This window comes from Papio anubis, chromosome 2, assembly GCF_008728515.1.
Source record: "Papio anubis isolate 15944 chromosome 2, Panubis1.0, whole genome shotgun sequence".
NCBI classification, from domain to species: domain Eukaryota; kingdom Metazoa; phylum Chordata; class Mammalia; order Primates; family Cercopithecidae; genus Papio; species Papio anubis.
In genome coordinates this window covers 190435082-190451805 of record NC_044977.1, presented here as the reverse complement: position 1 = coordinate 190451805, position 16724 = coordinate 190435082, and the positions used below count along the sequence as shown (strand labels likewise).

At 48.1% G+C, this 16724-nt stretch overlaps 1 protein-coding gene across 5 annotated transcripts in view; it reads right to left on the bottom strand.

Moving 5' to 3' along the window:
- Positions 1-1068: 1068 nt before the first annotated feature.
- LOC108584750 overlaps positions 1069-16724 on the bottom strand; it is a 68612-nt gene continuing 52956 nt past the window's right edge. The window contains exons 4-5 of one of the 5 annotated variants that reach the window (XM_017956088.3): positions 1997-2071; positions 1069-1913 (exon numbers count right to left, since the gene is read on the bottom strand). In XM_017956088.3, the coding sequence (XP_017811577.2) occupies positions 1819-1913; positions 1997-2071 (170 nt within the window). In that variant the 3' untranslated portion in view covers positions 1069-1818. Of the gene's footprint in view, positions 2072-3786; positions 5169-15294; positions 15480-16724 lie in introns of those variants that run through there. The other 4 variants (XM_021935019.2, XM_031663899.1, XM_017956085.3 and 1 more) reach the window with 4 other exon arrangements.

Sequence of the window (16724 nt, the reverse complement as noted above, 5' to 3'; positions counted from 1 at the left end):
TGCTCAAACTCCTTGATAACATCAAGGAAAAGGAGTCATTTCACATAAATCTCAGAGATGATGTCATCGAAACATACAAGTAGCTAGTGGAAGTTACAACTCATCCTGAAGGAAATGATTCTTATAAATAGTTTTGATCTGGAGATACCATTTGGCGTCTTAGAATCGTAGACTCTTGAAATGGGAAGGCCTGCCGCAGAGGCTATCGGATCCGGGGTGTGCTGGCCGCGCGGTGTCAGCAGGGTCAATGCCACTCTCCACTTGGCTTCTATCAGACTTTGATAAGATAAACATGCTTACTGTGAAACTTCAAACAGTACAGAGAAGTATAAAAAAGACTTACCAGAAATCTCCCTGCCCAGAGTTAACCACTGCGAGCATTTTGATGACTGTCATTCCGTTTTCTCTAGGCACATGTTTACACTCACACATCCATATTTTGGCAAAATTGGGACCAGAGTACAAATGCAGTTTGTCATATTCTTCTTTACACTAAACTATTTATTTATTTATTTATTTATTTATTTATTTATTTATTTTTGAGACAGAGTTTCACTCTTGTTGCTCAGGCTGGAGTGCAATGGCACAATCTTGGCTCACTGCAACCTCCGCCTCCTGGGTTCAAGCGATTCTCCTGCCTCAGCCTCCTGAGCAGCTGGGATTACAGGTGTGTGCCACCACACCCAGCTAATTTTTGTACTTTTAGTAGAGATGGGGTTTCACCATGTTGGCCAGGCTGGTCTCGAACTCCTGACCTCAAGTGATCCACCTGCTTGGCCTCCCAAAGTGCTGGGATTACAAGCATGAGCCACTGCACCTGGCCCTACACTAAGTCATTTATATAGCTTCATAATTTCATTTTTTTTTTTTTTTTTTTTTGAGACAGAGTCTTGCTGTGCTCCCAGGCTGGAGTGCAGTGGCGTGATCTCGGCTCACTGCAAGCTCCGCCTCCCGGGTTCACGCCATTCTCCCGCCTCAGCCTCCCAAGTAGCTGAGACTACAGGCGCCCGCCACCACGCCCAGCTAGTTTTTTGTATTTTTAGTAGAGACGGGGTTTCACCATGTTAGCCAGGATAGTCTCGATCTCCTGACCTCGTGATCCACCCGTCTCGGCCTCCCAAAGTGCTGGGATTACAGGCTTGAGCCACCGCGCCCGGCCCACAATTTCATTTTAATGGCTGCAGAGCAGACCACTGTATGAAGAGAACTTCATATAGTCAACCACTCTCTGACTGATTGATCGATTCGGTGTCCTCAGTTTTTTACTAACTTGGAGGGTTAGTTCCTGCTTTAGGGAAAGAGCTCATCTTGGCCACCCTTGGGAATGTGAATTGACTTTGGAAACTAAAAGCACTTTGCTTCCTCCAAAGTAGTAAGTGTTTGGGGGTGATTGCGGGGCTAAGGTCTCTGGAGGATGAGCAGGTGGGCGGGAGGCTTTGTGGTTCTCCTCTAGGATAAAAAGAGTATAAAGGGGCCATTGGTGCTGCTGGAGAAGCTGCCATACTCCAGGGGAAGGCCTTAAGGATATGTCAGCACCTGGAGCCCATCCTGACCCCGGCTGACTTCCAGGTCGGCTTGCAAACCTGCCCCGGCTAACCTACCTCTGGAAAGAGCCAGAACTGAGGACTGGACCAGCTCCTGGTCCAAGGTCCAGCTTACCCAGGCCAGTTGCTGCTCTGCAAGCAGAACTCCACTTGTGCTTCCAGCAAGAGGCATGGCTGCCTCATACTCACCGATGAAGGCCAAAGCTTTACCCACTTCTGGGCTTTGGCAGATTACCAAGCAGCCAACTGCTCCTCCGTCATCAACGCTTCCTCTTCACGTATAGTGAGAGACAACACCATCAATGAAGTCCTCCTGGGCTGTGTTACTTGGAGACTGAGGGGCTCTGGCACCCAAACTCTGGGGACACCCTGGGATACCAAAGTACCACCACCAATACCTCCAGCTGAGGTACTGGGGTATTGAGGGGAGGTGACAATGCCACAGTGAATACCTTTTTGACGTACGTCTTTACATATGGATCCAATTATCTCCTTCATATGAACTCCTCTAAGTGGCACTGCTGCGTCTGTGGGAAAATGCGGAACAAATCTTGCAGCAATGCTGGCTGGTGCCTGGGAAGGGACAGCTGGCCCGCTGCTGAGAACCTTCACGAGGCAGCAACTTGTGACAGACGTAGCCACTGTTCAGAGCCTGGCCTTGTAGGTTCAGCACCCCACAGTCAATGGGACTTCCAAAGCTGACCCGCTCAGAGGAGACTGGAGGGGACAGAGCGGAACGCCCGGGAGGAGTTTGTAATGAAATGTATCAATGCCGGGGAAGCAGGGGTTTGAGTCAGCCTGACCGGCCTGCTCTCTTTTGTTATGGAAATCAGCACGGGAAGCCAAAATCACAATCAGAAGGCTAATGGTAAGCCTAGAATCCAGGAAGGGGAGTTAGTTTGGTGACCTGAATGATGGCTGGATGCATCGTCCATCCCGCCACTAGGGTAATATACACCCTTCAGGCGACAGTGGCGGCAAAGTAAAGTCAGGTGAGTTGTAAGTCAGAAACTGCTCTGTGGCTACAGTGAACCCCTAGCCATTCTCCTGCAGAGTCCTTCTTCTATCTGGCAATACTCTGTGTGCTTGGGGACTCACAGCTTTTCTTGCAGATAGAGAGGGTAAAAAATCACACCATAGGCTGGGCGCGGTGGCTCACACCTGTAATCCCAGCACTTTGGGAAGCTGAGGTCGGTGGATCATGAGGTCAAGAGATGGAGACCATCGTGGCCAACATGGTGAAACCCCATCTCTGCTAAAAATAAAATAAAATAAAATAAAAGCCACGTGTGGTGGCAGGCGCCTGTAGTCCCAGCTACTCGGGAGGCTGAGGCAGGAGAACCACTTGAACCTGGGAGGCGGAGGTTGCAGTGAGCCAAGTTTGAGCCACTGCACTCAGCCTGATGACTGAAATGAGAGACTCTGTCTCAAAAAAAAAAAAAATCACACCATAGGGCCCTATTTTTTTAAAAAAGCCCATCCATATCTCACTTTTTTTTTTTTTGAGACAGAGTCTCACTCTGTCACCCAGGCTGGAGTGCAGTGGCACAATCTCGGCTCACTGCAAGCTCCACCTCCCAGGTTCAAACTATTCTCCTGCCCCAGCCTCCTGAGCAGCTGGGATTACAGGCACCTGCCACCATGCCCGGCTAAATTTTTGTACTTTTTAGTAGAGACGGGGTTTCACCGTGTTAGCCAGGATGGTCTCCATCTCCTGACCTGGTGATCCGCCTACCTCGGCCTCCCAAAGTGCTGGGATTATAGGTGCAAGCCACTGCACCCGGCCCATATCTACTTTTCTTATTCATTTATTCACTCAACTAATGATGGTTGAGTTCTGTGCAGGTCCTGGGGAGACAGAAGTGAATAAAGTAGATACATTTCCTGCTGTCGTGGAGTTCATATTCTGGTGGGAGAGAAAGACAGTAGACATGTAATTAAATGAATACACAATGATTGTGTATTTGATTACACCATTAATTAAATAGGACAATTTCGACCTGTAAAAATCTATATGCAGCTGGGCGCAGTGGCTCACCCCTGTAATCCTAGCACTTTGAGAGGCTGACGTGGGTGGATTCTGAGGTCAGGAGTTCAAGATCAGCCTGGCCAACATGGTGAAACCCTGTCTCTACTAAAAATACAAAAATTAGCTGGGCGTGGTGGTGGTGTACTCCTGTAATCCCAGCTACTTGGGAGGCCGAGGCAGGAGAATCACCTGAACCTGGGGGCGGAGGTTGCAGTGAGCCGAGATCATGCCACTGCACTCCAGCCTGAGCAACAGAGTGAGACTCTGTCTCAAAAACAAACAAACAAAAAAAGTCAGGAGCAAGTCAAGAGCAACATGGATAAAATCCTAGGTTAGTGTCACCGAAAATCTAACTGGAGTACCGTAGGTCTCAGCTGCATGATTTCCCTCCTGCGTCTCACCATGAACTGAGATTTGCTGGAAATGCCCAGGAGGGTGGGAAAGAACATAAATTTCATTGTCTTCTCAGCCAAAAAGAAAAAAAAAAATCCTCTATGGCCTGATGCAATTAAAAAAAAAAAAAAATCCATGTGGTGTACCGCCCCAGGATCTCAGAGATTAGATGTAGAAACCCAGGTCATGTCCCAGAAGGGAAGAGTAAGGGAGGAAGAACTCTTCAGGGATTGATAGGGTGAATGACTGGAAGTTTCTACAATGGAAAAAAAAAAAAAAAGGCTGGGTTATCATTCCTGTCATTGCTATTATTGTTGTTGTTATCAAAAACATGTAAATAGTCCTCTTCAATTATTGTCCCTCTTAAACAATAAAGGTGATAACAGAGACTTCTTCGGGCATTTGCAAACCCAAAGAGAATATTGTTATTCACCAGCAGCTTTGCTTCAAGGGATCCAGCAGTGACTGTGGGATCCAGAAGATTCCAGGGGAAGGTCTAGGTGTGTTGTTTGAGTGTCTGAAGAGGGTCAGAGGGCCCTTTAGAGAAACGGTTCTGGCAGAGTGGGAAAGGCACTTTCAGGGGGAGAAGGGGCCGTCTGAGCGTTCCGGTGGTACACAGTGAGGAGAGATGGTGAGGGAAGAGAGCAGAGGCCAGAGGAGAGGCGCAGTGGCATCAGACACCTATGACAGGGCAGGATGGGAGGAGGGGTGAGAAAGAGGGGGCTGCGAGACGTCTCTGAAAAGAAGACCTGAGTGATGGGTGGGAAGTGGGGTCACCTGGACAGTGACACAACATCTGTGTTAACCAGGGCTGTTGGCACCAGCCGCAGCCCGCCCTCCCCACTCCCGATCTCGGTTTTGGACACAACAAAAACTTATTTATTTCTCTTTCATTTCCAGGTAGGATGTGGGGGGAGTTGGTGGGGGCGGCACTCCAACGCAGCTGTCTTCCAGACTGGGCATCCTGGCTGTGCCCATGTGTGTCTTCACCATCTTGGAATTCTTTGCTTCCAGCTGGATGGACAGAAGAGAAAGCAAAACTTTTTCTTCACCATCACGAACCGGAAGTGAGCTGTAACTTCTGTTTGCTTCTGTTGGTAAAAATTCATCACACGGCCATGGCTTGGGAGCACAGGAGGGGCCCTGCAGCCCAGGCCTTGTGTGGCCATTCAGACACTGGCCCATCAGCAGGGAGCTGGTCACTGTAGGAGTCGGGAGGTGTTAGTCTCTGTGAGTAGAAGGGAGTTCCCTTGGGTGCCTTCCCACTCCAAATCACACCATGCTGTTCTGTCTGGAGAGTCCCTGGCTAGGCTTAGGGTTTGGAGGACACCAGGGACAACTGAGGCTCTGGTAGTCCCCCCTTGTAGATGGCAAAACCCTGTACTGCAGGCGCCTTGTTGTTTATGGGGGTCAGTGTGCCCTTTCATACTCCTTCCAGCACGAAGATTTGAGGGTGAATGCTCGGGGCTCTGGATTCTTACCCTCTCTCCCACAACTTACCCTCCGACCCCACGGGAGTCTCTTCTTCCTGGGCCTTGGCTTCCCCGGCTACAAAGGGAATGGGCTGGCCTGCATGACCTTTAATGTTTTTCCAGGCGCGAAAGTCTATGTCCCCTTACGGACAAGCTCGAACCACCTCATTTCTGCATCTCCTGAGCTCTTGGAAAGGAGCGAGGCCTGGAAGACCTTCTGGGGTTACTGCTGTGAGCTTCGGCCCTACCTGATCCTACCTAAAATTGCATCAACAAAATCAGAGACTTCTTCAGCTCGTCAGCTGCTGGCAGCCATTCAAAAAGTGCATGATCACACGTATGTTTATTGCAGCACTATTCACAATAGCAAAGACTTGGAATCAACCCAAATGTCCATCAGTGACAGACTGGATTAAGAAAATGTGGCACATACACACCATGGAATACTATGCAGCCACAAAAAAGGATGAGTTCGTGTCCTTTGTAGGGACATGGATGCAGCTGGAAACCATCATTCTCAGCAAACTAGCGCAAGGACAGAAAACCAAAAACCGCATGTTCTCACTCATAGGTGGGAATTGAACAATGAGATCACTTGGACACAGGAAGGGGAACATCACACACCCGGGCCTGTTGTGGGGAGGGGGGAGGAGGGAGGGATGGCATTAGGAGATATACCTAATGTAAATGACGAGTTAACGGGTACAGCACACCAACATGGCACATGTATACATATGTAAGAAACCTGCACGTTGTGCACATGTACTCTAGAACTTAAAGTATAATAATAATAATAAAAAGTGCATGATCTGAATGGGCAGAGGGAGAGACCCAATGGCCTGTGCCAGGGCTCAGATTTCAAGACAGCAGTGTTCCTGCCTCTGTGAGATCCAGGTGTGAGCAAGGCCTGAACATCCACAGATGTGAGACCGAGTTACATCAGTCAGGGCACCAGCAGGCAACAGATGCACACCCCAAAGTGTTTGGGGAAGGGGAAAAAAAGCTTGAAGTAGGGACTGTTCACAAATGTGTAGCCGGAGGTAAGGAACCAACAAAGAATGGTGAGGTACCCAGGGCTGGGGACCAGGCCTGAAGGGGCAAAGGAGGAAATGGTGTGAGCAGACTCAGGGGAGACCGACCTTCCCACAGAAGCCAGAGCCATAGAAGAATGTAACCGCAGGAAAGCAGGGTTGAGCCAGTGCGGACGGGGGTGGGATGGAGCAGGGAATAAATGTGTCAACCTCCAGTCTCTTGCCAGCGCCTCCCATTGGCCAAACCCAACAGGAAGCCAGGGGAACAGCGGCCCTGGTGATGCACTTACAGAAAACACAGAGGAGAGGCAGTGGACAGGGGAGGCACATGGAGAATAACCAGCTCAGGAGTCTGGTTTCTCCCATGACAGGGGGATTCTGAACGGCCTGGACCCAGTGTATACTGGCAGTGAAATTCCCAGCTAGGTTGATGATAACAGCAGTGATAACAAAGAAGGTGACCCTACCTTAGATTTATATAACTGTTTTGTCCTCCAACAATATCTTGTTACCTAGAGCATCTTTCAGGACATCTGAAGGAGCCTGGTGGAATTCTCTGAATCTTGCCTCTGAGATTTCTTTCAGATACAAATTTAGACCCTGCTCTGACTTTTTCCCGAGTGGTAACACTAGCTGCTCTGTCAGTCCCCAGAGAGTTGAAGAGTGGGATAAATTTAGACCACAGAGTTATTGTGCCTCAGCCAATATTTTAAATACTTGATTTTTAACATGACCCTGACCTCCATGCCCTGCGTAACCATGCATTCCCGGTCGTGTATTTGACCAGCCTCTAGGTCTCTCACCCCCACACCCATGTGTACCTCCCCGCCTCTGCCAGCTATGAATAGTTGGTGTGGACAAAGAGACCGGGTGTTGGGCTGCAATCAGCTCCCACTCCATCAGATACCATCACTGTCAAAACAAAGTCAGCTATGTGGAAACCCTCGCCGTGCCTCCTGCCTCCTTTTGGAATGCACTGTTCTGACTGCAAGTACAAAGCAGCAATTTAGAAGCATGAGATGGTGCAGAAAACAAGTCACAAAACCAAGAAAACGAATATGATATGGCATGGCATGAAATTCAGGACTGTCGACAGAGAAAGAATGGAGCCAGGAGAGGAGGATGCTTCAAGATTAACACACATGAGAGATGAGGCCAAGAAACCAGGCCTTGGGTATTTTTTGATTTCTCTGCATCCTTGACTTCACTATAGTTATTACTGTTGATAGATCATTTTAGTCTAGCACTTTTCAAATGTTTTCGTGCATTAGCTATGCATTTTAGTACTTAAACAAGATACAGATTTTTTTTTTTTTTCTTTTTGAGATGGAGTCTGGCTGTGTCGCCCAGGCTGGAGGGCAATGGTGCGATCTCTGCTCACTGCAACCTCCACCTCCCGGGTTCAAGCAATTCTCCCGCTTCAGCCTCCCCAGTAGCTGGGACTACAGGCGCCCACCATCATGCCCAGCTAATTTTTGTATTTTTGTAGAGACGGAGTTTCACCATATTGGTCAGGCTGATCTCGAACTCCTGACCTCAGGTGATCCGTCCACCTTGGCCTCCCCAAGTTCTGTGATTACAGGTGTGAGCCACAGCACCCGGCCAAGATTTTTTTCACTCTGTTATATAGTGTGCTCTTTTCTTTTTTTTGAGATGGAGTTTTGCTCTTGTCACCTAGGCTGGGTGACAATGACGCAATCTCTGCTCACTGCAACCTCCGCCTCCCTATGGAGAGAAAGCTAAGTGTTGTATGATACACCTAAACGTGCAGCTGGGTGTCTACTTAAATGCACTCTTCACCTAGGCCTCAGCGTAGCAGAGCTGGCTGGGTGTCAAGGCACTCGGGCACTTGTTCCAGCACCATTGTTAATCTTCCAAGTGGCCCCATCTGGACAGTTGTCCTCTCTGGTCTTGGCATCTTTATCTATAAAGTGACACATTTGTACTGAATGAACCCTAAGGGATTTGTTTGTTTGTTTGTTTTTGAGACAGAGTCTTGCTCTGTGGCCCAGGCTGGAGTGAAGTGGTACGATCTTGGCTCACTGCAACCTCTGCCTCCCAGCTTCAAGAGATTCTCCTGCCTCAGCCTCTCGAGTAACTGGGACCACAGGCACACGTCACTGTGCCTACCTAATTTTTGTTTTTAGTAGAGATGGGGTTTCATCATATTGGTCAGGCTGGTCTTGAACTCCTGACCTCAGGTGATCTGCCCGCCTCGGCCTCCCAAAGTGCTGGGATTACAGGTGTGAGCCACCGCGCCTGGGCCCCTAAGGGCTTTTTAATCCCCTACTTAACACATATTTATTGAGCGTCTACTAGATACCAAGCACTGGGGATTTAGTAGCAGGCAAAATGAAGGTCTTGCCCTCCCTGACTTTATGTTCCAGCAGAGGGATGGCAGGCAATAAACCAACTAGTGAGTAGATAATATGCTGAGCCGTGCTAAATGCAATGGAGAAAAATATGGTGAAATAAGGGGGCAAGAGTGCAATGGAGGAGGGAAACGCCATTTTAGGTAGTTTGAGGTGGCATTTCCACAGAGGCATGAAGAAAGTGAAGGGATAAAGCTACACAAATATCTGTGGGAAGAGTGAGCTCGCTGGAGGCTGAAGAGTGCTCACCTTGTTCAAGGATCAGGAAAGGGCCAGAGTGGCCGCAGCAGAGTGGGCAAGGGACAGTGGGTGGGAGAGCAGCTCAGAGGGAGGGGGCCAGGGCCAGGGAAAAAGAACCTGTGGAGGTTTTCAGTGGCTGAGAGAATCCATCTGACTGTATGGAGGCCAGCTAGGAGGCCGCTGGAATGCTCCAGAGGTGAGATAATGATGTCTTGCTCTAGGATGGTAAAGAGAAAGGAGATGAGAGGGATTCTGAATAGATTTTGATGGTAGGGCAAGTGGGGTTTGCTGATGACATCTATGAAGTGAAGGACCAAGAGGAATAGAGGATGGCTTCCAAGTCTGAAGCCTAAGCAGCTGGAAGGAGTTTCAGTTTATGGAGATCACGAAGACTGTGGGAGGAGAGGCACTGGGGTGTGTGTGTGTGTGAAGTGTGAGGTCGGAGATGTTGATTTTTTATTCTTATTTTCTTGAGATGGAGTCTCGCTCTCTTGCCCAGGCTGGAGCACAGTGGTGTGATCTCAGCTCACTGCAACCTCCGCCTCCTGGGTGCAAGCGATTCTCCTGCCTCAGCCTCCCGAGTAGCTGGGATTACAGGCACCTGCCACCACACCCACCTAATTTTTGTATTTGTAGAGACGGGGTTTCACCATGTTGGCCAGGCTGGTCTGGAAGTGCTAGCCTCAAGTGATCCTCCCACCCCAGCCTCCAAAAGCACTGGGATTCCAGGCGTGAGCCACTGTGTCCAGCTGGGGATGCTTGTGGAACATCCACATGGCTGTGTTGATGGTCCTTGGAAATCTGAATCTGAAGAGGCATTTAGGAGTAAAAGGATACAGAAGGCCACTGCACTGGACCAGATAACAGAGGGAATGGTAGAGATGAGAAGAGGCTCCAGGACTGATGTCTAGGCCCCTCCAACATACAGAAGCCTGGAAAATGAGAAGGAACCAGCAAACATTATTTGACTCTGTGACTCTTTTCAGAGTAAGTTGCTAAACAGAGGAAAATCCAAAAAATACGGTTTTAAACAAAAAAAGAAAATAAATAAAAGAAAAAAATGGGGCCGGGCACAGTGGCTCACGCCTGTAATCCCAACACTTTGGGAGGCGGAGGCGGGTGAATCAGGAGGTCAGGAGATTGAGACCATCCTGGCCAACATGGTGAAACCCCGCCTCTACTAAAACCACAAAAAATTAGCTGTGTGTGGTGGTGGGCGCCTGTAATCCCAGGTACTCTGGAGGCTGAGGCAGGAGAATCACTTGAATCTGGGAGGCGGAGATTGCAGTGAGCCGAGATCGCGACACTGCACTCTGCCCTGGTGACAAAGCGAGGTTCCATCTCAAAATAAATAAATAAATAAATAAAAATAAGAATACATTAAAAAAAGAAAAAAAGAGAAAAGTATGGTTTTTAGTTTGAAATAATTAGCATAGCTTACCTACCAGTTGTTGCTAAGTGTATCATTCTTGAAAACAACTGTAATAGCATCTTGTACTAAGCTTGGTAGAAAACTGCTGGTGAATTAAATGGAAAGGTTTATTGATTGACTTAGGGTTTCTTTCAGTTTCTTGGTGGTGTTAAGAAAAAATGGGGGAAATGAGAGCTTTATTCGCTTTCAGCAACTTACTCAGTCTGGAGGAAACTGACCCCCAGGCCTTCCCCAGCAGCCCCCATACTCTGCAGGGAGCCTTCAGACTGGATTTCCCAACTCTGCTCCAGCCAAGCTAACCTTCCTTTCAGAGTATAACTGCAGTGCCAAGTCCTGGGCTCCCTGAGGAACTTCTCCTTCCTTTCTGTGAAGGCAAAGAAAGATGAGCCTTATTTTGATGGTTTTCTAGTGCTTCTCAGCCTTTAAGACTAACTCTCCAACAAGGAGCACACAAAGTTCCAGGGTTAAGAGAATTGAATGCAAGCTTTGGCTTATTAAAACTTGTCCTTTTGAAAAAGGACCACAAACTACAATGTTTGGCAAAATGTGTAGTGTTGCAGGGTGTGTCTTTCTGTTAGTGCTGGATTGCGACGGCAGTTTATGCCAACCATTTGGATGCAGCGACAGTCTTCTTGGGAGGCGGTGGTGGCCACGGTGAGATTAGAGGAGAGAGCAGCAGACTGCTATATTAGGAGCAGCCACAAAAGGAACTAGCAATTTTTTTTTTTTTTTGAGAGAGAGAATCTCTCGCTCTGTCGCCCGGGCTGGAGTGCAGTGGTGCCATCTCAGCTCACTGCAACCTCCGCCTCTGGGGTTGAAGCAATTCTCCTGCCTCAGTCTCCTGAATAGCTGGGACTACAGGCATGTGCCACCACACCCAGCTAATTTTTGTATTTTTAGTAGAGATGGGGTTTCACCATGTTGGCCATGCTGGTCTCGATCTCTTGACCTCGTGATCTGCTCTCCTTGGCCTCCCAAAGTGCTGGGATTATAGGCATGAGCCACTGTGCCCGGCCAGAAACAGCAATTTTTACACCCCAGGAAAACTTCCTAAACTGCCCCAGCCCCAATTCTCCTCTGTCCATCATCAGGCCTGCTTCATCTCCCTAGCAACAGATTCGCTGATTCGATTGTAACTTCTCTGGGCACGAAAGCCAGGACCCTGTGCATTTCAGTAACTGTACGTTGGGCCTTCAACCTCCCTGTCTTCACTACCCTTGCGGGTTTTTTTTGTTTGTTTGTTTGTTTGTTTTTTTGAGACGGAGTCTCGCTCTGCCGTCCAGGCTGGAGTGCAGTGGCCAGATCTCAGCTCACTGCAAGCTCCACCTCCCGGGTTCACACCATTCTCCTGCCTCAGCCTCCCGAGTAGCTGGGACTACAGGCGCCCACCACCTCGCCCGGCTAGTTTTTTGTATTTTTCAGTAGAGACGGGGTCTCCCCGTGTTAGCCAGGATGGTCTCGATCTCCTGACCTCGTGATCCACCCGTCTCGGCCTCCCAAAGTGCTGGGATTACAGGCTTGAGCCACCGCGCCCGGCCTACCCTTGCCTTTTAAAGCACCAAACTCCGAAATGATTAGAACTAGACCGCGAGACAGGTTGAATAGATTTGGAAACACCATTCAAGGTGGGTTTAGATACTGCCTGAATCAAAAGTGAAGACTTGGCCGGACACAGTGGCTCACGCCTGTAATCCCAGCACTTTGGGAGGCCGAGGCCAGTGGATCACCTGAGGTCAGGAGTTCGAGACCAGCCTGGCCAACATAGTGAAACCCTGTCACTACTAAAAATACAAAAATTAGCCGGGTGTGGTGGTGGGTGCCTGTAATCCCAGCTACTTGGGAGGCTGAGGCAGGAGAATCGCTTGAACCTGGGAGGCGGAGGTTGCAGTGAGGTGAGATCACATCACTGCATTCCAGCCTGGGTGACAGAATAAGACTCTGTCTCAAAAAAAAAAAAAAAAAAAAAAGACATGTTGAACATTCTTATGGTGTCTTCCTATGTTGCCCAGCCTGGCCTAGAACTCCTGGGCTCAGGCAATCCTCCTGTCTCAGCCTCCCAAAATGCTAGGATTACAGGCGTGAGCAACTGTGCCTGGCCTGCACATTCTTCAGGCCTCTGAGAGTAAGCTCATCTTCCCCAGCTCTGCTCTCCTAATCACCAGTGGAAAGGAGGGGTGGGGAAGAGAGCAACACTGGCACCAAGCTACAGCCTAATAGACAGTCTGCTTTTGTTGCTGGCTGGACTGCCCTGCTTCGACTATGTATTATTTTTAAAAGTCCTTCTCTAGTTTCCTGTTGCTTATGGTACAGGGACTAGCCTTGTTGGCCTCTCATTCAAAGTTTCACGCCATTTACTCTTTCCACAGTAGTAAACCATATCCTCTTAAACATCCCCTGCACGTAAACACAGCAGCACACACACACACACACACACACAGACAGTCTTTTCACTGTGACCACAAGGTCTTTACCCCCAGAGTCTTCCCACATCTCTAGGCCTTTCTCCAAGTCTTTCCCTGGTCCCTTAGCTCTCAAATCCACCTTCTCAAACCCTAATTTATGCTGTTCTCTGGGCTGTCAGAACCCTTTATAATATGGCTTGGCACAGTCTACACGGCACTCAAGAGAGCTGTGTAAGCTCCTGCTTCCCTCCTCCCTCCCCAGTGCCCATGCACACAGGAGACTGAGTTCTCTGAGTGCAAAATAACACCGTGACAGTCACATGGCAGGGGCTCGGGGACCTTCAGAGAATCAAATTAAACAAGACTTTGCTGTTTCAAAATGATACCAGACTAGCAGCTCCCACTGTAGCTTCTCTACATGTCCTGTACGAGGACTCTAAAAGAGACGAAAATTCAAAAACAACGAGCTGGCATGCAACCTAGGACTTAGACAGATCAAATGCTTTCCAGCTGTGGTTCCGAGAAGGTGGGTGACCTGACACTTGACCAAGGCAGCCACCTGAGCACAGCTTCAGAAAGGTGCTCCCAGCAATTCATTCTCTTGCTAGAAATTTATTCTAAGAAATAACCAAGTATGCTGATAAAGATTTACCCATGGCCGGGCTCGGTGGCTCATGCCTGTAATCCCAGCATTTTGAGAGGCCGAGGCAGGCCGGATCACTTGAGGTCAGGAGTTCAAGACCAGCCTGATCAACATGGTGAAACCCCGTCTTTACTGAAACTACAAAAATTAGCTGGGCACGGTGGCAGGTGCCTGTAATCCCAGCTGCTCAGGGGGCTGAGGTATGAGAATCGCTTGAACCTGGGAGGCGGAGGTTACAGTGAGCTGAGAATGCACCACTGCACTCTGGCCTGGGAGTGAGACACTGTCTTAAAAAAAAATTACATATATATATAGGCAAAAAACAGAGAGGTAACAGAGATGTAGATAAGAGCCTAAGTTAATCAGAGAATTTAGATTGGATTTCATCTACCAGGTACTTGCAGAGTGTTCCTGGAGAAAGTTCCTTAACTTTTCCCTTCTGTAAAATGTGCTTTAAAACAGTGGCTAAGGGCCAGGCATGGTGGCTCATGCCTGTGATCCTAGCACTTTGGGAGGCCAAGGCCAGAGGATAGCTTGAGCCCAGGAGTTTGAGACCAGCTTGGGCAACATAGCAAGACCCTGTCTATATTAAAACACACACACACACACACACACCCCGTGGCTAAGGCAACACAGTGGAGAAAAAAATAGTCTTCAACAAATAGTGCTACAACAACTGGAAATTTACATGTTCCCCCAAAACGAATCTAGACACAGACCTCACGCCCTTCACAAATTAACTTAAAATGGATCACAGACCTAAATGTAAAACACTAAACTATAACACTCCTGGAAGATAACTTAGGAGAAAATCTAGGTGACCCCGGGCATGGCAATGATTTTTTAGATATACTCAAGGCATGGTCCTGGGAAAAAAAAAATTGATAAGCTGGACTTCACTGAAATTTAAAGCTTCTACTCTGTGAAAGAGAAGGTCAAGAGAATAAAAAGACAAGCAACAGAAAATATTTGCAAGAGTCACATCCAATAAAGGACTGCTATCCACTATAAATAAAGAACTCCTAAAACTCAACAATGAGAAAAGAAACCACCCAATTTAAAAATGGGCAAAAACTCATAAACAGACACCTCACCAAAGATGATATACAGATGGCAAATAAGCATACAAAAAGATGTTCAACATGATATGCATTAGGAATTATAAATAAAAATAACAATGTCATACTACTACACATCTATTAGAAAGGCCAAAATTCAAAACACTGGCAACACCAAATGCTGGCAAGAATGTGGAACACAGGAACTCTCATTCATTGCTAGTGGGAATGCAAAATGGAACAGCCACTTTGGAAGATGGTTTGGCAGTTTCTTTTTTTCTTTTTTTTGAGATGGAGTTTTGCTCTTGTCATCCAGACTGGAGTGCAATGGTGTGATCTCGGCTCACTGCAACCTCCACCTCCTGGGTTTAAGCAGTTCTCCTGTTTCAGCCTCCTGAGTAGCTGGGATTACAGACACCCACCACTATACCTGGCTAATTTTTTGTATTTTTAGTAGAGACAGGGTTTCACCATGTTGGCCAGGCTGGTCTCGAACTCCTGACCTCAAGTGATCGGCCCGCCTCGGCCTTCTAAAGTGCTGGGATTACAGGCGTGAGCCACCGCGCCAGCCATGGCAAGTTTCTTACAAAACTAAATGTACTCTTACCATATGTATTAGTCAGCTCATGCCCCCATAACAAAATATTGTTTCTGGCTTAAACAACAAAAATTCATTAATTTGTTTTGTTTGTTTTTGTATTTTTTTGTTTATTTGACAGAAAATTCAAGAAATTATTTTTTTCACAGTTCTAAAGGCTAGAAGTTTAGGATCAAGAATCTGGGCAGTATGGTTTCTGCAGGCTGTCCTCCTGGCTTCAGATGGCCACCTTCCAGCTGTGCCCTCACATGGCCTCTCCTGGGGCCTGGGTATGGGGAGGGAGAGAGAAAGAGGGAGAGGGAGTGGGAGGGAGAGAGAGAGAGAAAGAAAGCACTTTCCGGTGTGTCATAAGAACACTAATCCTACCAGATCAGGGTCCCACCATCATAACCTCATTTAACCTTGATTCATTACTGTGATATAAGAAGAAATACGTTATGTAGTCTCTGCCCTTGGTTCCTGACACAGAGCTCCTAAATCCCTTGTGATTTCCTGGGTGGTAGGAGCATCTTTTGTTCTAATGAGGTGAACCCTGGTGGTCTCTGGGACAGCCTCAGGATGCGGGCTCATCACCAGAAAGACCAGGCCATGATTGGAAGCTTGAAACTTTCAGTCCCATCCCCCATCCTCTGAGGAGTGGGGAGGGACTGGAGACTGAGTTCATAATTAATCATGCATAGGTGATGAAGTCTCCACAAAAAAATCTCTAAACTACAGGGTTCAGAGAGCTTCAGAGTAGTTGAATGAGTCCATGTGCTGGGAGGGTGGCGTACTCCAGCCCCATGGGGACAGAAGCTCCAGCACTCAGGACCCTCAGTACCTTGCTCTAATTACCTCTTCACTGGGCTGTTCCTCTGAATCTGTGGCCTGACTGCATTTCTCCAAAATTCATACGTTGAAATTCTAACACCCAAGATGATGGTACTAGGAAGTAGGGTCTTTGGGAGGTGATTAGGTCATGAAGGTGGGGCCCTCATGAAAGGGATTAGTGTCTTTATAAAAGAGAGCCTGGCTAGGCACAGTGGGTCACACCTGTAATCCCAGCACTTTGAGAGGCCGAGGCAGGTGGATCACTTGAGGTCAGGAGTTCAAGACCAGCAGGGCCAACATGGTGAAACCCCATCTCCACTAAAAATACAAAAATTAGCTGGGTGTGGTGGCGGGTGCCTGTAATCCCAGATACTCCGGAGGCTGAAGCAGGAGAATCATTTGAACCCAGGAGGTGGAGGTTGTAGTAAGCTGAGATCGCAGCCCACTGCACTCCAGCCTGGGCAACAGAGCAAGACTCTGTTTCAAAAAAAAAAAAAAGACCCTGGATAGCTCATTTGTCCCTGTGTCCCTGTGTCACCATGTAAGGACACAGTAAAAGGAGGGCCTCTATGAGGAATTGGGTCCTCACTAGACACTGACTCTGCTGGTACCCTTATCTTGAACTTCCCAGCCTCCAGGGCTGTAAGAAATCAATTTTTTTTGTGTATTAGCCACCCAGTTTATGCAGAGCAGCCCAAAC